A 24,520-nucleotide genomic window follows, 5' to 3' on the forward strand; every position below is an offset into this window, starting at 1 on the left:
CATTTTTACAACCCCTTTCAAAATAATGTTTTTAAATGCATAAAATTAAAAATGTAAGATTACAAATGAAACCAGTTATATTGAAATAAAGTTATCAAAATATTTTCATCATAAAATATTTTATCATGAAGTTATCAAAAATATTTTTATCATACATTCCAGGTTAAAAAGCACTAACTTCTTATAATAATAATAATAACATAGCGGGCATATATGATATATATAGCAGTTAAAGGCTTACAAAGTGTGTTCCTTGCTCAAGTCTACAATATTAAACATAATGTTCATGACAGACACATAACTTTCTATCCAAAAAGAGGATTATAAGTTTAGGATCACAGACAATAGAACCATAAAGAATCTTAGGTCAAATAGTTCAATCCTTTAATTTTATATATGAGGAAACTGAAGCCTAGAGATTAAGTGATTTGCCCAAGGTCACAAAACTAATAGAGAGCTAAGTATATTGTAAACATAGAAGGTATTAAAAACTGGTCTAAATTTGCATTTAATTCTGCTTTGCTTTTTACTATGGATTGTTTTCGGGGAGAAGGGAAGTCATAATTATAGGATGCCTTATAAAGCACACAGCCTTTTTTTGTAGCTTATGTACACTATTCAACGGACTTTACTTCTATTTCAATTTATTTCTACCTTTCCACTTTTGTTCTCTCATTTAGAACATCTCTATACTTTTTTTGTGTTGTTTCACCACTGCTTCCTGCCTTTCTTTTCTCCCTAGCTATATCCATTTTTAACTTTCCTCTCTTCACTTCAGCTTCCTTCATCTTTTGTACTTTAGTGCTCACAGTATTGAAACACTATTTAATGGATGCTTCACTGTCTGTTAATCAGTTACAATTTTTGTTTGAAAGTACGAGCTTCTAGGGGGCAGGTAGGTGGTGCAGTGAATAGAGCACCGGCTCTGAAGTCAGGAACCTGGGTTCAAATCCAGCCTCTGACTTGACACTTGACACTTACTAGCTGTGTGACCCTGGGCAAGCCACTTACCCCCAACTGCCTAAAAAAAAAAAAAGAAGAAAAGAAAGAAAGTACGAGCTTTTAAAATTTTAATTCTGAAGGGAAATGACCTAAACTTTGAGTTCTGGTGAACTTGAGGTGACAGAAACTTTATTTGTGGATTCCAATTAGTTAAGGTTTTTTAAAAATTTGCTGAATTGTAAAGAAAAAAAACTGAGTACTTACATTAAGAAATGATGAAGAAGCTACTCTACCAGCTGCTACAATAAAATCCATAATAAGCATTGTGGCACCAGGCAAACCAAGTGAAAAAAACTGAGGGGAGCAGTGCTTGATGATTGTATTAACAATATCCTTAAGAGGAAGAACAGGAAAGAGGAAAAAGGCATTAAATACACATACATAAATATGTACACACACATTCATTATCAATTACTCATTAAAGCTTAAAACTGAATAAGCTGAGAAATACAGAAAGAAAAACAATTCCTATACTTTGTTTTACTAAGTTAGGTCTTTGGAAAACTGACTGAAAAATGAATTTAAATAGTCTTAAACAAGGCTAATTTTAATTTGCCCAAATAAGCAATTCCTGATGTTATGTGCTTAGAAGAAAGTAGGATCAAAAATATTATTTCAAATGGTAAAGGATGATTCTAACACTACAGCAAAAAGGAACACTATTTAGAAGTGGGTACATGATACAACAGACCACCTTCTCTAAGATTGCAAGCACAAACTCATTTACTGGTCCCATTTACTTCCAAGTATAATTTTAAGTAATAAGTTTAAGTTCTGAAACTCAAAGGAACCTAGCTACTTTAGAAATCTTAGGTCTTTGCAAAGAGGCCCCATACACGAAATATAGGTGAAAGCTCTTAACTTGGCAATTAATTCATTCCACTTTCAGGTAGGCAATAAAATTAGCTGTTAAAGTTATTACCATTGATTTAGTTATTTTACAACAGACTGACTATATCACAAAGTGTAATTCTACTGTACCAGCAATAGTGAACTAACTTATTGTAGAATTTATTATAAAATTAAATTTGAGTTTACAAATTGTTGGACCAGTAGATGAATATGCAATGTTCAACAAGCATTTTTCTTTCCTTTTTTCAACAACAAATAATCAACCTTTAATATTTAATGCCCACTAAATATGTGTATTGCATTGAACAATAAAAATAACATTTCTGTGAAATGAATCAATGAAAACGAAATCATCTCCAGAGCTAGTTGAAATATTAATTCATAAAAAAGGTAAAGAGAACCAAGGATCAAGGGCAAATGGGTAGGATTTCTAAGAAAGTATACATTTACCTGATCAACATGAAGTAGTCCACAATGCATTATATTATAGAAGTGTGTTAAAAAGTCTCTATTTGGCGATACATCTTGTCTTCTTTTCATTGTGTTGCAAATAAGTTTATAGGCATGTAATTTGCCTTGCTTATATTTATCAGTCAACATAGTTGCCTACAATTAAAAAGTCAATTTTAAATTTCTAAGAAAAATGGAGAAGGGAGTAAAAATATTTACCTATTTAAGTGTAACTAAATATTTCTATTTTATGAGTGTCTTTAATTCTAATTGCTTTAACTCATACCAATTTCTATATCGTTTTGGCTACACTGTGTATGCAGTCCCATAAAAAATAACTAACTAGAAAAATAAATGTTATAGAAAAAGAACAGTGAAATATACCTACTTATAAGGTTTCAGAGACTTATAATATCGATCAGCTATTTATTTCAAAAGTAAAAACTGAACTTACCTTGAAAAGCCAAGGAGTAAGGATTCTCAGAGGAGGTATTAAAACTGGTGGAGGGGGTGAGGTCATATTATCAGACGAAATGCCAAGATTATCTCTAATCTGTAATTTTTTAAAAGGGTAAAGAATATAACTATGAAACTTAAACAATTATGTAGTGCATTATTAATTTCACAAGCAAAGGATCTGTTGTTTTTCCTCTATGATAAATTCTCCTATCTCACTTTCCCTTCATTTACCTTGGCCAAATTCTGCCAAAGCTCACACAAGTAATCAAACACTTGAGCATGTATTTCAGGATCCATAATAGTGTTAACATCTCCCAAAATGCCTAGCATTCTTCTCCACATCACAGTAGCAACATCTGCATGCCATCCTGTTAGAGTACCTCCTGCCATCACACTGCAACATTCAGACGGGAACTCACTTGTTTCTAGAAGTTAATGCAACAATACTGTAAATAAAATATCTGTGAATTTTAAGAAGAAAAAACACAACAAAGACAACAAAAGTCAACCATCTTGAAAATAAGAAAAACAATGATCATTGTGATTAGCTGGATCCTGATATACTGACAAAATCTTCATTCACAGCACTAACTCATCAATTACATATTTCTGTTGAGTACTGAAAGCATCACTTAAAAAAGAAAACTTACTGGATGTTTTGAGAAACATACTCAAATCCTCCTTTGTGATGTTGCAGATTGTAGATAAATTTCTACTTTCAGAAATGATGAAAATTTTAGAAATAATCTAAGAACAGATTTATATAAGTAAGTTTACGTATCATTTCTTACTTTTTCCCATTAACTAAGAGTTACAAACTTAGGCTATCAGTCTCTTTACATGCAGTTTTCTTTATATGTATTAGTCTCTTTACATGTAGAATCTTTCTATTCTGGACTTAAAAGTCTAAAAGCATCAAATGACTACAACTCATTGTAGCAACTAGGTGGTGATAAAGCGCTGGGCCTGGAATCAGGAAGACATGAATTCATATGCAGCCTCAGACAACAGTTTCATGTGACCCTGGGCAATCATTAACTTCTGGTTTGCCTCAATTTCATCACAAAAAAAGCCCTGGGGGTGCAGCTAGGTGGTGCAGTGGATAGAGGACTGGCTCCAGAGTCAGGAGGACCTGAGTTCAAATCTGACCTCAGACACATAACACTTCCTAGCTGTGTGACTCTGGGCAAGTCACCTAACTCCAACTGCCTCACCAGAAAAAAAAAATAGCAGTGCACAGTGTCTGGCCCATAGTGTGTGTGTGTGTGTGTGTGTGTGTGTGTGTGTGTGTGTAGATATATGTACATATGTGTATGTGTGTATATCGGTATAAATAGGTACATGTTATGTATGTATGTACATACATACACATATGTGTGTATGTTAGCTATTATTTGACTCATTTTTGGGCTAATTTTAAAAAATATTTAAAAAGAGAAATAATGCATAATTTTAGGTTGTGTGTGTGCGTATATATATATATATATATATATTATATATATATATATATATATATATATATATATCTCAGTGGCATTTTTGATACAGTTAAGCTTGGAAAAATGTGCAAAAAATGTAAAAGCCAGTATAAATTTTTATATGCAGGGTGTCCTAAAACTCTTAGTGCAGTTTTAATCATTAATATCTTCAAGACCATATAGACTCTTAAAACCAAACTATTTAACAGGCCCGAACATTTTTAAAATTTTGATTGAATGTATTTATAAAGAAATTCTATAACTATATTTACTGTGAAAGTTATTCTTCCTTACATGTAACCTGAATTACTTCTGCTGTTTACAATGTGAGCCAATGCTCTCTTGTTCTATTTGGTGGAAGTTGATCAATGACTTAAAAATCACTGACCTAGTACTCTTGAAAAATAAAAAACTTTATACTCTTGGAAATAGTTATTATCTAGCCTTTACATACCACACAGTACATAATTATTCTTATTTTTCCTAAGATGTAGATTCTTTCATTTCTAACATAACACATTTTCCCTACCAAACTTTATTGTTTTTTTTTTCTCCCTGTGTTCTCGGTAAACTTTTTAAATGCATTAGTCTGGACTGATTACTCAAATAAAACTATCACCAATAACGAGTTGATAAGAAAAAAAGAAAATTCCCTTTAAAATCTATATATACAGCACACCTCTACAATTAACTCTTTGTGGGATGTACAGTCATTTGATGTTGAGAAGGATGCCTTGCCAACTAGCTTAAGGGGCATGCCCTTACAAACTCAGCATGACTACCCTTTTCCTAGTATCTTCTCAAATCACTTAAATCTTTATAGACTATTCTTCCCAATTAAGGAAGTTAGAGGTAATTTTCAAAATGATTCTGTATTTTCATATTACAAGAATATCAAAAACAATAAACAACAGATTGGATGCTGCAATGTACTACTGAAGCACATCTATTCTGCAAATATACCACAGAACAGGAAGAAATATTTAAATAGTGGAATAGTTCCTAATGATCATGACAAATCTCAGAACCATGCTTTAATAGCCTTTAAAAAAACCTGACAAATGACTCAAGATTTTTTGTTTTTGTTTTTTAAATTAAAAATTAAAAGACTAAGGAGGAAGTGCTCTAAGATTCTGGATAAAACCATAAATTAACCTCACAGCCCCTCTAAAATCAAAGATTTTAATTCTGTTGACTCATCAACACCTTTATAAAACTAAGAAGAAATACAATAACCTAAGTTTCTCTCTCCATTTGAAGTGAAGCTAAAGAACAGTGCAGCAATCAAAGAGTAGATTTTTTTAAAAGGAATTAGCAAGAGGCACAGTGAGATCATGAAGAAGACAATTATGTCCTAGTGAATTGAGAGTTAACCAAATGTTAAAAGCATAACTGACTGACCAATGCAGGAATTTAATTTGCTTTTATTTTGTTAGTAGAGAAAGTGTATTCCATGACTCAGTGGTCAGGTTCTATGTTACTTGCAGCAATCTCTTCCTTTGTCAGAATTATCCAATATATTCTCAAAACAATTCTGGCATGGTGACAACAGCATGACTGTCATGAATGTCACGACTAAGGGCAGCTAGGTGGTAAAAGTGGATAGACTGGTAGGCCTAGCATCAGGAAGACCTAAGTTCAATGGGTGATGCTGGGCAAGTCCCTTAATCTCTGTCCACCTCAGTTTCCTCTTCTGTAAAATGGGGATAATAACAGCACTTACCTCCCAGTGTTGTTGTGGATATCAAATGAGATAATAATTATAAAGTGCTTAAGCATAGTGCCTGGCACATAGTAAGTGCTATGTAATGTTAGGTATTACCATGATGATGATGATGATGATGATACTCTGTGTACATACTTAACATATTCTGAGAACTACCTATCTTATTTTTAGCAATAAGAATGTCCAAGATAGTCAGGCATTATTCCATTTTGTTATATTGCTATATTGTTCTGGAGTTAGGAAAGACCTGTCTCTGACATTCAGTAGTTATGAGACATTAGGCAAATCATTTAACCTCTATGATTCTCCATTTCCTCACCTGCAAACTAGGAAAAATTAGATGTGCAATACCTACCTCACAGTAGAGTTGTGACAACAGTGCTTTAAAAGCTTTAAAGTACTTACAAATGTGAGTTACTTCCTTTCTACAATCACTTAAATATAAAACCTTTAGGTAAAATTTGATAACCTGAAGAATTAAAATCAACCAAAGGGGAATACTATGACTGAGTTTTTCCATTCAAAACCAGGTAAATAAGCCAACTTTCTCCTAAACTCTGGCTATAAAGGAAAGTTATCAAATATTTCTAAAACACCACAAAGTATTAGTAAAAACTGTACTATATTATTTATTACCTGTGTTAATAAATACCAAAGAAAGATAATTTAATATGCATGAAGAATGGAATAAATAAATCTAAGGCGTGGAATGGTAATCAGGCAGGAATTTTGTTTTTTAAGTCACAATTTAAACTAAATGACAAAGCCACTTTTAAAGAGCAAGGAAAATGTTATGGTAAAATTTAACTTTCCTGAAGATTCCAAGACTATTGCACTAACCATAAAATATGTTCTTCAATTCAAAGAACATTATTTTACTAACAACCTCTTAATTCTAATGCTGAGGAAAAAGAAAAATGGAAATTTCCAATTTCCAAATAATTGCCTAGATCATCTGGGGTTTGCAAAACAGAGTGCTGGAGCTTCTCATCCAATTGCAGGTCTTTCTGTTCAATGTGATCCGCACTCAGATTAGCAGGAGATGGTGTCTGTGATCTGGATCCCAGAACAGAATGGACTGGGGAAACACTTTTTGAACCTGTAAATAAAATTTCATAATGTCATTTTAAAAGCACATATTAATTCCCCAGTTGCAAAAAAAAAAAAAAAAGGTAACACTTAAAGCACCAGAAAAAAACATGCTTTAAGTCATACACAGTGTTCACATTGGACAAAGAAACAAATGAATGAACAAGCTATTAAAGCTCTTAAAGCCTGCTATAACTGATGCAAAGTGAAATGAGCAGAACCAGGAGAACATTACACAATAAAAGCAATATTGTATGAAGATCAATTGTGAATAACTTAGCTAGTCTGAGCAACACAATGATCCAACACAATTCTGAAGGACTTATGATGAAAGGTGCTATCCATCTTCAAAGAAAGAACTGGTGGAGTCTGAATACAGATTGAAGCATATTTTACTTTATCTTCTTAGGGCATTCTTTTGTGTTTTCTTTCACAACATGACTTACATGGAAACGTGTTTTCTATGACTACACATATATAACCTCTGTCAAATTGCCTGCCTTCTCAACGCAGAGAAAGAGGAAGAAGGGAAGGAGAACTTGGAACTCAAAAATTAGAAGAATATTAAAATTGTTTTTACATGCAACTGGGGAAAAAATAAAATATTAAAAAAATTTTTTTAAGCGCCTACAAAATTTGCTAAACATAGGGGATACATGTATACCAGCGTAAGGCAGTCCTTGCTTTCAGTAAGACTATATTCTAATAAAGGGACATCATACATGTAGGACAGTGGCAACCAAAGAAGGCAGCTTTGAACTGGAGGGTTACAGGGACATCATACACATTATCTGATTTATTGGTCAAATAATAACTATGTAATAGAAACTCCACTGAATATGATATATTATTTTTAAAAGTAGGTTGGATCAAATTATGTCTTCCACAGGAATGAGAAGGAGAAGCCAGGGTGGCTTTGTTTCTAGTTCTGCCCCTTAGGGTTAAGCAGAAAACATCTAATCTCTCTGCTATGTGAAAACCCTTTAAATCCTGAAGACAGCTTTCGTTGTCTCCCCTAAGCTAAGAAGCAGTACACAAAGCCTAGAGTCAGAAAGACCTGAGTTCAAATCTGGCCTGAGAAATTTATTAGATGTATGTTCCTGGGCAAGTTCTATCTGCCTCAGTTTCCTCAGCTATGAAATGGGAATATTAACAGTACCTATATCTCAGGGTTGTTGTGAGGATCAATGAGATAACCCTTGTAAAAGTGCTTAGCACAATGCCTGGAACATAGCAGGCACTTTCAAATGACTGTTTCCTTTTCCTTTCTTTCTTTCCTTCCTTCCTTCCTTCTGTCTTTCAGAATCAGATTGTTCATTGTAATTAATGTGAGTTCAGTTCCATTGTTTTCAACTGCATTATAGATATTTTATATCTATATATAAAACCTTTGGGTTTTATACACACACACTCTCTCTCTGTCTCTCTCTCTCTCTCTGTCTCTCTCTCTCTCTCTCTCTCTCGGTAATGAGTTAAGAGAGAACTCAGAGTTATAGTTCGGCAAGGTGTAGTTAATAATATTACAAAGAACTGGGGAATCCAAATGTAGGGGGCAGAGAATATACGAAACGGTCGACCACGTGATCAGTACTGTGAAGATAAGGGAAGCCAGAGCAGGGGTGATTGATAAGAGGATAGAATGAAGTGAACAGAGATAAGGACACAGAACAGGTTTCAGAGAAGTGAGACAGAGAGAAATGAGGCAATAGGAAGTTACCATCAGATAAAGGAATTTCAGTGTTCACTCTCATGGAGGTACAATTATGGTCATGATGGGATTAAGTGCATGACCATTCCTATCAGTGGCAAAGTGGAATGAAAATATAGATCTTGGGTGTTTAAAAGACTGATGAACTGGGAAGCTAGAAGTTCTTGAAGATGTTACTATGTACAATAAAATGCCTGAAACAGGGTGGAGGCTGCACAGACATTAGGGTGGAGAGGAAAACTGCAAGCCAGGTACATAACTCCCTGAGAAAGGAGGGAGAATGACCATAACAGATGATGGCTACAAGAAGAATCTGAAACAGACAATGAATTGAACCCCACAAGAAAGGCTACTTAGTCATAGTGGCAAAGGGATAGTATTAAATTAGCAGTGAGAAGTAACAGAATATACCTATTCCTCCTCTTTGGTCAGGACACGAGAGAAGGGGCAAGCAGTATTGGAAAGAGTAACCAACAATGCTGTGTTTTCTAGCAGCGCTAAGCTTCCTTTAACCTAAGAAGTTGGAAAGCATATTAAATAAAGAGATCTAGAATGAAGTGGAGTTTGCTAACATTAAGGATTGCCAGAGGAAAAAGGGAATAGGAGATAAGAGACTAACTGACACAAAGCATGGCAGAATAAGGCTGAGATGGATGGAGCCTTTTCTGATTTTTTTAGTTAATAATTTCTCCCTCCTTCAATCAGTCCACAATCATTTATTAAGTGATCATTAAGGCACTAGGATTGTATATTTACTTATTTGGGTACATGTTTTATTCCCCCCAGTGGAATGCAGGGATTCCTTTCTTTTTACTTTTGTATCCTCACTGCCTATATCTGTGTCTTGTGCATAGTAGAGACTTCATTGATAATACATAATAATGGCTGATAATAAATGGCTGATAATGCTCATAAGCGCTCAACCAAAATAATTATTTTTGTTGCACTGTGTTTTTGAATCAAAAATTCTGGCTTATATAGATCAGTTAGGTGGTACAGTGGATAGAGCACTGGATGTGGGGTCAGGAAGACCTGAGTTCAAGTGCAGCCTCAAATATTTACCAGATGTATGACCCTGGGCAAATCACTTAACCTGTTGCCCCAGTTTCCTCATCTATGAAAGGAGGATAATAACAGTACCTCTTCCTCAGCATTGTTGTGAGGAAAAGATGAGATAATATGTGTAAAACACTTTGCAAACCACATTTTTTCTAGTATCAATTTTATCCCTAGCCTTAATTTAAGTTACACAGATTTATCTGGCACATAGATTTAATTTAGTCATTCTTGTGAGAATAAAATAAATTTCACCTTGAGGAAATTCTGTTGAATAACCTTTCCAATAACAGCCAATGAATAACTAAGCATACTTGTTTTAATGCCCTTATAATATACTACTGTATACATCTTTAATGGTGGGATCTTAAAATTCCCAACAAAATTTCTTAATATACAGAAAAACAGTTATAACAATCATTGGTCATATAATTTATAAAACCTGAATAATAACAAAATGGTGATGCAGTGGATAGAATGCCAGGCCTGAAGTAAGGAAGACTCTTCTTCCTGAGTTCAAATAAAGCCTTGGACATTTACTAGCTGTGTGATCCTGGACTAGTCACTTAACCCTGTTGCCACAGTTCCTCATCTGTGAAATGAGCTGGAGAAGGAAATGGCAAACCACTTCAGTATCTTTGCTAAGAAAATCCCAAATGGGATCATGAAGAGTCAGACATGACTGAAATGACTGAACAATAACAACAACAGAAAGACAAAAGGGCAAAACCAAAACCCCCAAATCCAGTTATTTCACAAAATGTGGTCTGGTTACCACATATCACAAAAGACAATGATAAGCTGGTGAGCATCCAAAAGAAGGAAAACAGCCTGGCAGAAGGCCTAGAGAGTATGCTAGATAAAGAATAGCAGACATGACAGAAAAATAACTCAATAATAACAACAACAAAGACAGAAATGTGTTAGTTTCTTTCTAAATAGGGAAATAGGGACTATACTTATAACTTCGTTGATGACATAGTGACCTGTGCAGGGTCACTGATATATCTTAGAGGTGAGATTTCAACTTTAGCTTCAAGGTCAGCTCTCTATCCAATTACACCAGCTTGTCTCTCCATGCTAAATTGTTTTTTATCATTCCTCCTTATATGCTTTTTGAACCATTTATACCAAGGATTGACATTAACCTTAAACTAAATTTGAGCTTTGTTTCTAACAACTAAAAAAATAAGTAGTCAAACTGGATCACTGTATGTATTTAAGGAAATAAGTATATTCTAAAATTTAGGCCTTAAGAAAAACACTCACTTGACTTACCAAACTCATAAACTTGTGAGAATAAAATTCTTGAACCACAGACTTTTAAGTGTATTATTACATAAGGTATAGACTTCTTCTACTGGACAATATACTCTACAAACTACATGAATTTTTAGGGAAGTCAAGTAAAATTAACAAGCATTTATTAGGCACTTATTATTTGCCAGGCAATATTCTAGGCACTGAGGATAAAAGGAAAGGTAAAAAAAGCCTCTGCTCTCAAGGAGCTCACGCTCTAATAGAGGGGACAACATGCAAATGACTGTACAAACAAGGCATATACAGGATAAACTGGTAGTTCTTTCAAGGTGGAGACATTAGCATTAAGAGGTATTGCAAAAAGGAATCTGGGATTTCAGCTAAAACTTGAAGGAAGGGGAAGCCAGGAGACAAGGAACTGTAATGAACCCAGTGTCACTGGATCAGAACATATGGAGGAGAATAAAGTGTAACAATATGTTACATTCTTACAAGGTACAAAGGAGCCAGGTTATGAAGGGCTTATAAAGGCAAACAAAGGATTTTATATTTGATGCTAGCGATAATAGGGAGCCTTTGGAGAGATAGGGTGGGAGTGAACAACACAGTCATACTTGTACTTTAGAAAGATCACTTTGACAGCTGCATAGTAGGATAGACTGGAGTGGGGAGAGACTGGGAGACTTAAGCAGGCTATCCAACAGTTCATGCATGACATTACGGGGGCCTGCATCAGGGTGGCAACAATGCCATTTCTGGGGCATATGGGAGAGATCGGAAGAAAGTAGAATTAACAGAGCTTGACAACAAACTGGATATGGGGGAAGGTGAGAGAGTCAGGAACTGAAAAGTCTATAAAAAGCCTACAGTGACAATTCATGATAATGAAAAAAGCATTCATTACATTTCTCTTAACTATTCCCAAATGGTAATTTTACTCTCCAATAAAATAACTAAAATTTCTCAGGATTTTTAATTTCTTTAAAAAAAAAAGTATGTATGCATGTATGCATATGTGTGTATATGTATGTATACACACACACATATGTGCCTGTGCATGTATATATTTAAGAATTCATGAGTAACTTTACTAAATTATAATATATGCAAGTATATATTTACGTGTCAAATGTTAACCTATGTAAAGTGCATCACTAATCTTAAAGTGCTATATAAATATTATTATTATTACCAGTAATAGTTGCAACTTCAGCAGAAAATGGCTGTTGGTTAAGACTGCTTGTTTCAGAATCTATGTGCAATGTAGTCAAACTTGCCACATCCAGTTCTTCAGTACTTTGTTGATGTCCTAAACCTGCATCAACTTCAGTAGAAGATAGTGTCCCAACATCAACTCCAAAGCCAAAATCTATAAATAGATAAGACTCAAATGTAAATTAATCAACTATAAATTAACAATTTATAGAACAGATCAATGGAAAAGATTAGATAAGAATTAGAAATAATCAGATATTGTAGCCCAGTGTTCAACAGACCTACTTGCTCGATAAACCTCTTCAAATAAACTACTTGGGAAAAGACACCCCTGTCTGACCAGAACTGCTAGAAAAACTGAAAAGCACCTAAGTCAACTTAAATTGTAAATATAAATATAAATATAAAAAGCTTTAGAAGAGAATGAAGTACTTTCATTACTTAGGACAATTCTTAATTTAAAAAAAAGACAGAGGAGATCATAAGAGAAAGCTGACGATTTTTACTGCATAAAATTAAATAGTTTCTACATAAACAAATCAACACAGCTAAGATAAGAAGGAAAATGGTCAACTAGAAAAAAAAATCTTTCTATCAAAAGTCTAATAAAAGGAAACTAACACAGCTAGATGGCTCACTAGATACGAGTCAGGAAGACTTGAGTTCATGTCTGACCTTAGACACTAACTAGTTCTGTCACCCTGGGCAAGGCACTTAACCTCTATATGCCTCAATCCACTGGAAAAGGAATTGGCAAACCACTCCACTATCTTTGCCAAAAAAACCCTATACAAGGTCACTTACAGAGAAACACGCCTGAACAAATAAATAACAATAACAATACAATTACATAAGATCAAGAGCTGTTCTTTAATTTTTAAAAAATGGTCAAAGGATATCAAAAGTTTTCAAAAGAATTACAAACTATCAACAATGATATGAAAAACTGTACTAAATCGATAATCATAAAAGAAATACAAATTTTTAATTTTTTAAAATTTTACTTCACACTACGAAAGTTGAGAGAGATGACAAAAAACATGGAGGAGCTGTGGGAAGATAGTCACATCAATATACTGTTGGTGTAACTATAATATGGTACAGCTGTCTGGGGAAAAAAAATGAATTGTGTGATACAAGTCACTGAACTGTTGCTAATTTTTGATCCAAAGATTCCATTGCTAGGCAGCTCCTCCAAGGAAGTCAAATACAAGAAGAAAGAAAAAACCCTATATATGTAACAAAATATTGATAGTACTTTTTTTGCCACAGTCAGAAAAAAAAAAGGAAACAAAGTGGGTGTCCACTGACTGAATAATGGCTGGACAAATTATGGCATATAAATTAAACAGAATATTGTTGCCCTGCAAAGTGATGAAAATGATGAATTTAGAGTAACAACGAAAAACATATATGAAATGATACAAACTGAAAGTAAGTAGAACCAGGAAAACAATATACACAGAGTGATCACAATAATGTAAATGAAATGAACACTAAGAGTGGAACACTACATAATTATAACTGACTAGTTTTGACTCCCAAGAAAAGATGCAAATGTGTTTCATTTCCCTTCCTTTTGTGGAAAAGTAGGGACTATTAAGAAAAAATGAAGATGAGGAATTAGAAAAAACAGTGGATGTGAAAATGATGCAACCCAAAGAGCCAGGAAAACAAGATACACTATGATTACAATAATGTAAATAAAATAGAACACTAAAATGAAAGCGAAAAAATGTTTAATTGAAATTGACCAATCAACCTCCCAAGAAAAGATGGAAATGCACTTCCCTACTCTTCTCTGGGGAGTATGAGTACAAAGTGTTGTGTACTATCTGATATGTGGTTGATGTGTCTGTTGGTTTTGCTTAACTGTTTTTCTTGGTTCCGTGGTAAGGATGACTAGGGAAGGGTTTCTGGAATAAAGGAAGGAGTTCACCCCAAAATAACAATAATAGAAAAACAAAAGGCATCAATAAAACTTGGATTTTTTAATGACTGCTTTATTATTAATAAGTTAGCACAAGGTTCTTTAAGGCTTGTAATAAATTGCTGAACTGATTTAAATGTTTTAAAATCCCAAATAGTCACAAGAAGGATGATACATAGTGAGGCAAAACAAAATGTGTCTACAGATTAAGAGTAAACTTAAATCTGGTAGAAACCATAGTAGTTTCAAAAATATCCTTAGGTTTTTTTAAAAGACAACCACATGACACAGAAAATAGAGATATAAACACTCTGCTCCAAACAGAGTTGAAAAGCCTGCAACTTTTAAATAAACTGGAAAGTAACCAATTAAAGATAATTCTGTGGGCATAATCCAAGTAAAATAAAGAGTAAGTGTGGTTGCTAATGGAAGTTTAAGCATAGAACTGATTAGTGGACTTAAGTCTAAAGAGAAAATATGCTACACACATATTAAAAGGAGGTGTGCCCAAACCCCAAGAGCCTTGGCAAAGACTGATCATCAAGCAGAAATTTATCCAAAGCAGTAAAACTGTTAGAAATTCATGTTAGGGAGTTGCTTTGGGGTGTTTTTTCGTCACATATGCAAACCTGGCTCTCAATGCTTTCATTTTGTTTTATATTCTATATTTGCCAATTGTGTTAGTGCAGAGTGACAGAATAATTTTTGCCTATGAGGTTATAAAAAAAAACCTTCAAAGTTTTCTACATGATCACTTCTCAATTTTTGCCACTACTACAGAACTTTTTTAGTGATCCTGAATTCTGATTGGAATATCGCAATATATCATATTTGGAATATAGCTGATCCTTTGCAGACATTACCATACTCTGCACTACTTACTTCGGCACATGAAGTTATAGGAAGCAAAGTATAACTTACTTTGCACAGTTTCCAAAATAATCTTCCTAAGACATAAATCTTAACATGTTACAATTGAAAAAATTTTAGTGGCTACTTTATACCACCTCTTCAGCCTGGCAGGACCTCCCCGCTCCAAAGGCTTTCTCACTCTAAATTCATTACTCTATCGACTCTGCTTAATAATACTTACTTAATAAATACTTACTTAATAAAACATTTGTTGCAATGAGCTGAATTCTCCCCAAAATTATATATAACTGGTTTTGACAAACTGAAACACATAATTTCATTTGGAAAACTTGCCATTCAAAGAGAAGTACTTCTGTGGTTTACACCTCGGTATATACAGAAGTCTTTGTGTCATTTTAAGCTTAAAATTTTCTCACTGATCATTACTTCCTATTTCATATTTCCCTCTACCTCATTCCTACTAAACCTATTCATTTTTGCCCTTTTTAAATCAATTTTTATTTTCTAGGGTAAGAACTGCATTTCCACTTGTTTGCAGTACTGATAAGGTAGGATGTTCTTACAGTATTTAGAATGCCCAAACTGTATATAGCAGTGCCAATGTCAGCTAATAGCGTAAAATAAATCAAATAATTTTGGAATACCCTGTATAACACTTTGTGATACTTTTAAAAACTAAGGCATACTTATAATATGCTATGGAGACATGCTCTAGGCAATTAACAGTGGGAAAACAGGACAAATTAACAGATAACTGTAAAGCTAAGCAGAAAACCAGATACTTGCTGTCAAATTTCCGGCCATCATACTGGAAAGCGCTGAAAGAATCTGAATGGCTATCTGAGCTGATAAGGTCACTGCTGCCTGCACTGGCAGGAGAGGTCCATTCTGAGGGCACACCTGGATCATCTATAGGACGCATCTGATTCTGCTTGTTCAGTATATCAGGGAGGTCCTTTGGGACTTCAAGGCTGCCTGGACTGCTCCCTCTTCTTGTTATATTCTGAAAATGAAAGAATATCATGTTTATTCTATATGATATTTTCCACCCTCATCAGTTAACTAATGGTTTTTCCAAGATATTTCAAAACAATCCCTGATTTAAATGGTGTGAAAATTGTTCTCCACAGACCTAGATTAGAACCCATCCAATTTATTAGCTACTCTTCATGAACTACCATAGCCAAAATATTTCATCATTTGATAGCAACCCTCTAGTGATAAGCTTCTCAAAGGATAACTAGGGTGAACCTTGGACAACAAACAGTGAATTTTTTTTCATTTGGGTAGGACTGTCTAGGGCTTTTGCTGGCAAAACTTTCAAGAAATAAGGATCATTTAACACTATAATAGGGTTTGAGAGCAGAATTTTTCCATATTAATATAACCAAAATAAAATATTGATTCTATCATTTATTATTATTATTCTATTATCATTCAATTGCTTTTTAGTAATGTCCAACTTTTCATGATCCCATTTGGGGTTTTCTTGGCAAAGATACTGAAGTGGTTTGCCATCTCCTTCTCCAGCTCATTTTAAAGATAAGGAAACTGAGGAAAACAGAGTTAAGTGACTTCTCCAGAGTCACATAGCTAGCTGTGAGCTATCTGAGTAGAAATAAGAAAACACATTCAAATGTTGGAAAGATGCACACAAAAAGATTTTGTAACTGTTTATGTGGGACTCAGAGGAGTAAATTTTTGGGGAAAGATAATGAGTGTGTTTTGGACATGGGATATACATACACATACATACATATTCATGTGTGTATATGTACACAGGGACAGAGAAAGCATGCCAGAGAAAAAGACACTTTATAGTGCAACTCTACATAGAGAAAGAGTCTCATCAAGACTGATACTCTCACTCAGCTCCCGATCTTGGGGATACAAGTGGCACCACCCACCAACATGATATCATGGATCAATTAGCTAACTTACATATATACACATACACACGCATGTATAGTCTGAGTGTTATCTACATAAAAAAGATAAATAAATCTATGGAAATTTGTGAGGTCACTAAGACACAGTGTATGAGCCTTGGGTTACACCCAATTAGTAGGCGTGATATAAATGATGATCCAGTAAAGAAGCCTGAGAAGGACAGAGAGTAAAGAGGAGAAGCAAGAGTGAGCAGCACTGCAAAAACCCAGAGGTGAGAACACATTCAGGAGAGGAGAGTCAACAACAGTATTAAATGCTGCAGAGATAAAGAAGGATGGGGACTGAGAAAAGGCACTAGATTTACTAATTAAGGCAACACTAACTTTAGGGAAAAGCTTCAATTGAATGATGAGGTCAGACACCACACTGCAGAGGGTTTAAAGGAGAGTGAAAGGAAGAGCAGAAGCAATGAGTATATATAGCTTTTTCAAGGACTATCTCTTTTTCACCATCATTAAGTAACCATTTTTTCTTTGAAATTCATTCCATCATCCAGTCAAGATCCTTGTCACAGCAACTGATCATGTTCAAGTTATTCCCTATCCTTTTTCAAGAAGTTCTTCTGTATCTGAATAACAGCCTTTCTCTCCCCCAATCCTTTCCTTAAGATTCAGGGATTTCAGTGTACAGATCAACATCTCCTAGAGGATTCTTGCTTCCCAATTCATCAGCTTTCTCTTCTCTCTGGCCTTTACCTTCATTTCAATCTAGCCATTTATAGTAACAGTCACCAACAAGCAAATCCTAAACATTCTCATATTCAAGCCCAAACAAGCTGGCAGCCTGGACAGCCATACCATAAATAACAGTCTCATCAGGACTGATATTCTTATTCAGCTCCCTGACACTGAAGAAGTCTTACAGAAGTTTCTGGATCTTGGGGATGTAAATGGAACCACCCATCAAGATGATGTCATGGATCCATCATTTATCTAGCTTGGCATTCCTTTACGGCCTTTTACAAAAAGTCCGGTGTGCCGAGGAAAAAAGTTAGCATTCAGCTCTCTGAAATGGGCATAGGTGACAGAGATATATGGAAGTCAAAACTTTCACAGAGGAAGTCAACATCAATACCACTGGCCTGGTTACTAGAAGAGAGGGTGTGCTTTATATATTCACAAGCCCTGCAGAGGCAGAGAACAGCCCTCTTATTTTCACTTATTCTCTTGTACTTGTACGCAAACTCAGCAATGAAATGACTGACCATGAGGTTGTCAAAGTTCCCCCCTCCTGAGTTGATGCCTCTAGCTGTGGACTTCATTTTGAAAATGCCATCTTCAGTGGCAAAGGTGGAAATATCACAAAGGCCCTCCTCCGAGGTCAAAGATCAACACATTTCTTTCAGCCCCAACTTACTTTAAGCCATAAACAATAACAACAGTATTTGGATAATTTATGATTTAGCATCTTTGGTGGCTGACCCAATATTGGGAGTCACTGAAGCAGTCTTGTACTGTGATCACATCATTTGTAAAAGTCTTCCATACATTTATTTCAGAAATTTTTTTTGTTCTTGTCAAAACCTCATAAGATATTTCCTCTGGATAAAAACTTTTGGTTTCCCTTTTGTACTCCACTTGGACCTTAGCCTGAGTCATTTGCCCACCACAAAAGGAAAACGCTTCACGTTGGACTGTACAACTGAACATCAAACCTGTGACTAATCAAATATTTGGCATAAAATACTATATTGGTGAATTTCAATTCAACTTGATTCTTTGAAGCACAACCAATCAACAATTCTGGGTCAGTAAAGATGACACATCATGGGGAAGCCTTGTTTCCTTAGTTTTAGAAATTATCTCCACTTTTCCATGGTGAAAAACAGGAATAAATGGTGCCAAGATTAATGCCAACTGTGGGTCCCTTCAACATGGTTGCTAGGGTACTGGGTGGTTACTAATTTATGAGGCATCACAAGAACTGCTGTTGCATTAGTGAGACCTCTAAACCTATTCCTCAGTTTCACCACAACCTTTAGCCATTAACCTGTCTTCTTCTCCTAGTCCTCTACCCCTACTCTAGATTCCCTGTCCTCCTTTCATTTTCAACTCTGTGGCTGACCATTTCAAATATACACAGACCTCTAAGCTTAATCGTTGCCCTTTCCATCTCTGAGTACAAACAGTAAATTCTGCTGGTTGAAGTCATAAAACAATGCCAACTAGATCCACTACAAATTTATTTTACCTAAGCTGATTAGGGCCTTCATTACACATAGAAATCCTTTTAGTCTACCTTAAATTTTACAGTCAAGAATACCACCTCCTCCCATCTTTGACTCCTTGCTCTCTTCTCACGCTCCCATATGTTATCAGATGTCAAGTCCTCTGCTTTCTACCTTCATAATATCTCTCTTTTCTTCTCTAACACTACAACCATCCTTGCTGTAAGTCCTCCCCACCTCATGCTCAGACTATTATACATGCTGATTGGTTGGTTTCCCTGCCTCCAATCTCTCCCCCTTCCCATCCATCCTTCACTCAGCTGTCAAAATGATCTTCCTAAAGTATAGGTCTAACCATGGTGTACACACACACACACACACACACACACAAAATATCAATCAATAAATTCTAGTAACTTCCTATCACCTCCAGGATCAAATATAAAATCCAACAATTTGGCTTTCAAAGCTCATCATAACCTGGATCCTTCCTACCTTTCTAGTCTTCTTATATCTCACTCCCCTCCATATACTCTTGATCCAGTAATACTGAGCACCCTTCTGTACCCAACACAGCATACTCCATTCTCCTTAGGCGGAGCACTTTTGCTGACTTTCCTTCATGCTTGGAACATTCTTCCCTCCTCATCTCTACCTCCTGCCTTCCTTGACTTCTTTCAAGTCTTAGTTAAGGTCCAACCTTCTGCAAGTAGCCTTTCCTAGTCGTTCTTGATCTTAGTACCTTCCCTCTGAGACTATCCCCAATTTAACCAGTATATAACTTGTCTGTGTAGTTGTTTGCATGTTGCTTCCCTTATTTAAACTATGAACTCCTTGAAAACAGAGACTATCTTTTGTCTTTCTTTCTATTCCAAATTTAGCACAATGCCTGGCACATAATAGACACTTAAATGCTTCATGACTGACTGAATGAATAGCTTTCTATCACACTCTCTCTAAAACATTTATTCCAAAACTTCTCTTCTTTCCTTGAATCCACTATATGTATCCCCTCCCTTTCACCTTCAACTGGGCAAAGAACCTCAACACTACTCAGAAAACAGAGACTAACACATACTCCTTACCCTTTTCTTAAAACTCCTTTACATCATACTTAATTTCTCCTTTCTCTGTCTCTCAGGAAATGGTCATTCTCCTTGTTAAGGTTAACCCTTCTAACCTTTGCTCTTAATCTCATCTCTTCCAAGATCACCCCCTTACAGCACTCCTTTCTTCTTATGAAATGACTCTTTCCCCACTTGCTTGCAAACCTACAAACATTGTCAGGCTTTAAAAAGCCTTCATTTCACTTTGCCATCCTCCTGACAGTCCAACTCCCAGAAAGATTCTCTTGTGCTGTCATAAATTTTATGGGTTCACGTATCTCTATATAGATGACTCTAAATCTATGATCTTACGGCACGTGATTATATTGCCAGTTTTAATCTCTGTACTGAACTCCAGGCCCACATTGTCACCTGAATCAAATTCAACAGGGCAAAACAAAATTTTTATTTTCCCTTAAATCTATACCTCCTCCAAACTTCAGTATTTGCACCAAGGTTATTACTATTCTTCTCGTCACCTGCTGCTGTTTGTCCTTTGTTCTTGAAGAGGACCATGACATTAGGGACGTGATACCATGACATGCAAGTGAATTGGATTTAAGTGACAGAGGACTGTGCAGTCACCAGTCTCATTGGTCACCAAGAAATGAGTTCTTTTTCTCTCACTCATCCTCTCTTCCAACACCCAATCAGCTGCCAAATACAGCAAATTCTACCTCCACATCTTCAGCATATATCTATCCCTTTCTTTCCTCTCAGATGGCCATTATTCTGCTTCAAAAAGGTGAAGACCTTTTGCCTCTCTAGACTGTTCTCCCTGGTTCTAGTTTTCCTTGTTCAGTCCATCCCGTATAAGGAGGTAAAAATATTCTTCCAAAGATGCAGACTGAGCACTCCGCTGCTTAAAATTTTTCAGTGATTCCCATTATATCTAGGGGAACAGACCTAACTTCTGTTAAGTTTTCAATCTGCCACAATTTGGCTCCCACTTACCTTTCCAGACTTATATCACTCTCCTTTATAATTTAGCATTCAATCCAAAAAGACCAACCGTTATTAAAATTCAGAAGGCCATTTTAAGCCTAAAATGCATTTCCTTCTCACTTCCAAGTCTTAGAATCCCTAACTTCCTTCAATAATCAACAGGAAGCCTTGTCTACTCCTACCAGATGTTGGTACTGTCTCACTTGAAATTATTTTTAATACATTTGTCTTTATACATGTTGCATCTCTTTACCCCAGAGAAAGCAGAATGTAAGCTCCTTGGGAGGAAGGATTATTCTTTTTTGTCTTCACATACCCAAATCCTAGAAAAGTCCCTTACCCGTAAGTACAATAAATATTTGTCAAACTGATGATGCAGTAGAAGAGACTGAAGAGTACTCATTTAAAAATGAGCAAAACCAGAAGAGAACACTTAACACAAGAAGGGAGTGGTTGACAGTGACTAAAGCAGCTGAGGTCAAGAAGGTTGAAGACTAAAAAGAGGCCCTTGGATTCAAGAGCTTAGAGGTCACTGGTAAACTTGGGAGTATTTTCAGTTTAGTAATGTAGTCAGAATACAGACTACAAGTGGTTAAGTGGGAGATGAAATAGAAACAATGAGTATAGATGACTTTTTCTAGCAGTTTGGCTGTGAAAGGAAGAAGTAATAGAAAATGATAATTGGAGGACACTAGGTCAAGTTGCCAAGTTGAGAATTTTTAAGGATGGGGAAAATATTTGGCAGTAGCAAATGACACAACAGATAATAAAAATCCGAATATGAGAGAAAGAGAAAACATGCTTAGAAGAGATGGGATACAGTACATAAACAGAAAGCCTATAGTAAGAAAAGGGCTACCTTTTCATCAGAGAATGGACCAAAAAGGGATAAAATGAGAAATGTAAGTAGAAGAGACAAAGGAATTCAGGATGGTCTCTATTTTCCACAAAGAAACATACTTTTCTCAATAAATCAAGGCCCTCCGATGAGAGGGAGGAGAGAGCTGGTTTCGAACAGATGATGAAGGGAATGAGATAGAGGGTCAGTAGGGGAAGAAAAAAAGCATTGCCTTAGAGATACACAGATAACATTAGTTAACAACTTTGTAGTGGACCCAGCTGACACAGTTAGGTGATCTCCCCCAATGGTGTTCAGCACCACGTAAGTAGAACCATAGGAATATAGACTTAAAGTTGAAAGGGACTTCAAAGGTCATACAGTACCACTATTTCATTTGACACCTGAAGACTAGAGAGATTAAATTACTTGCCAAAGGTCACAGAACTAGTAAATGAAAAAGATGAAATTCAAAACCAGGTCTTCTGATTTCAATATCATCAGAGATGGATGAGGTCAGTATCTTAGGTGCCTATACAACTGGGAACTGGGAAAGTAGAACCTTTACTTCCTTATACGGCCTTTGCCTTTGACAAGCAGAAAATTTTTATTTTTCACCTGATAAAAAGTATATACCAGCTTGTCTTTAAAACTATAGCAGTGGATTTATAAGTATATATAAAACCCTAAAGTAAATTAAAATACAGAAATTCTAAAAATATCAATTTTGAGATTACTTTTAATGTGTTCTTTAATAAAATAAAATTTTGCAGATCTTCTTTACTCTCCTGCTAGCATAAACAAAATAAATCAAAATATGCTTACCAATGTATTACCACTTCGGAGTCTTTCAGCTATAAATTCATCCATCAGGTCAGGAATGTTAGCACTGCTGCTGCCAATGTCACTGTTAAGAAGGTGCAGCTTTTGACTCATGTCCTCTTTACTGGCTAAAAATAAATGAATAACTATATATAGTAAGGAGAAGCAACTTATTTTTTAAAATTTAAAACAAAATATTTTTTAAAATTCCGATGCCATACCAATTACTCACCAAACATGCATTTAGGAATAGTTTCCTTTTTCTTAGATTTAATTTTGAGATTAGTAAATCTGACACTTACTTTTAAACTAAGCAGATGTTAGTCAATCTCCAGTATGATCTTAAATAGCAAGAAAGCTTACAGGTAAGCACTAGTTGAAGTCAGGTTAATATTGGCTGTAAAGATACTAGCATATAGCTCTTCCTCCCTTCCTCTTTTATTGAAAATAGCCCTAATAATTTGTATTTCCCTTTCTCTATAAATAACTTCACAGAAACTATCTCATTTTGATATATTAAAAATACCTTGTGATATTTTATGTTGGTATATTTTTAAACAGAATTCTATAATCAAGACACATTATAGAAACTAGCCTTTCTGCAAGTCCAGAATGATTAATGCTTTATGGAAAGGCCGTTACTCGTATAGAGGTCTCTTAATACACCATTTTTTTGTTATAAAATATAATACTTAGTAGGTATATTTTGTTTCCTGTATGAATTCATTTACATAAGAAAATTTTACTAAAACTGAATGTTAAAAATTTTCCTTTAAACATTTTAAAAATCAGCACATTATATTTCTAATGAACTATGTGAAACATTTTGGGTTAAAATAACAAACTGGTCAGAAGTATTTTATGAAATATAATTACCTTACTGGCCTGGCTATACTGTAACTAAGCTTTCAAAGGCTGCCCTCAGGTGGTATTAATGCCTCAATGCAAGATGCTTTATGGAACATTCTGTTACTCAGGCTAAATTAACCAAATTAATAAATATTTAAAGAACAAAACAAAAACAAAAACTTTTCTATTTTGCACATTGGTGAATGTATTTTAACTATGAACTAAGATCAGTGAAATCAGTTATCATAATCTTTTTTTTTAATATTTCTGTAAAAGTTCCACATTTAGGTCATCAATAAACCTTCATAAACTTTTGAGCTCATCCAAAACTTCAAGAAAAAGCAATGATGAATGTTGCTACGTTGCAACTTATACTCATATTAGTGAATGCAAAACTGAAAAGTCTAAGGAATGCTTACGAATTGTTTGAAAAGTAACTAAATCAACATGAAGGTTTTTTAAGAAATATTAGCTTCAATAACTGTTAACCAAAATTATCTGGGCTAATTATATCATCTGGATTTCTATTATGTCAAAAAGCTTCAAGGTATTTTTACTCCCAAAGATAAGGAGGAATAGCAGGAGGAGGAAGAAAACTAAATGAATCAACAGTAAAAATAACAAGTCACTTGGAAAAGAAAAGCATGATACATGTCTGAGATTCATTTTAAAGGCCCATATGGTAGGCAACAACATTTATGTTTAATTCTTTGGATGGTCATTAATAATTTCCTGTCTCTTCCTC

At 35.0% G+C, this 24,520-nt stretch overlaps 1 protein-coding gene across 10 annotated transcripts in view; it reads right to left on the reverse strand.

Moving 5' to 3' along the window:
- Positions 1 to 24,520, reverse strand: part of RALGAPA1 (Ral GTPase activating protein catalytic subunit alpha 1) — a 318,940-nt gene that overhangs the window by 167,330 nt on the left and 127,090 nt on the right. For 9 of the 10 annotated variants that reach the window (XM_020991372.2, XM_078150316.1, XM_020991370.2 and 6 more), the window contains 8 exons: positions 22,930 to 23,054; positions 15,885 to 16,101; positions 12,273 to 12,449; positions 6,914 to 7,066; positions 2,995 to 3,188; positions 2,759 to 2,857; positions 2,305 to 2,460; positions 1,207 to 1,335 (listed from right to left, as the gene is read on the reverse strand). In XM_020991372.2, the coding sequence (XP_020847031.1) occupies positions 1,207 to 1,335; positions 2,305 to 2,460; positions 2,759 to 2,857; positions 2,995 to 3,188; positions 6,914 to 7,066; positions 12,273 to 12,449; positions 15,885 to 16,101; positions 22,930 to 23,054 (1,250 nt within the window). The remainder of the gene's footprint in view (positions 1 to 1,206; positions 1,336 to 2,304; positions 2,461 to 2,758; positions 2,858 to 2,994; positions 3,189 to 6,913; positions 7,067 to 12,272; positions 12,450 to 15,884; positions 16,102 to 22,929; positions 23,055 to 24,520) is intronic. The other variant, XM_078150315.1, reaches the window with a different exon arrangement.

Source organism: Phascolarctos cinereus, unplaced genomic scaffold (genome assembly GCF_003287225.1).
Source record: "Phascolarctos cinereus isolate Bilbo 61053 unplaced genomic scaffold, phaCin_HiC Scaffold_2;HRSCAF=192, whole genome shotgun sequence".
NCBI classification, from domain to species: domain Eukaryota; kingdom Metazoa; phylum Chordata; class Mammalia; order Diprotodontia; family Phascolarctidae; genus Phascolarctos; species Phascolarctos cinereus.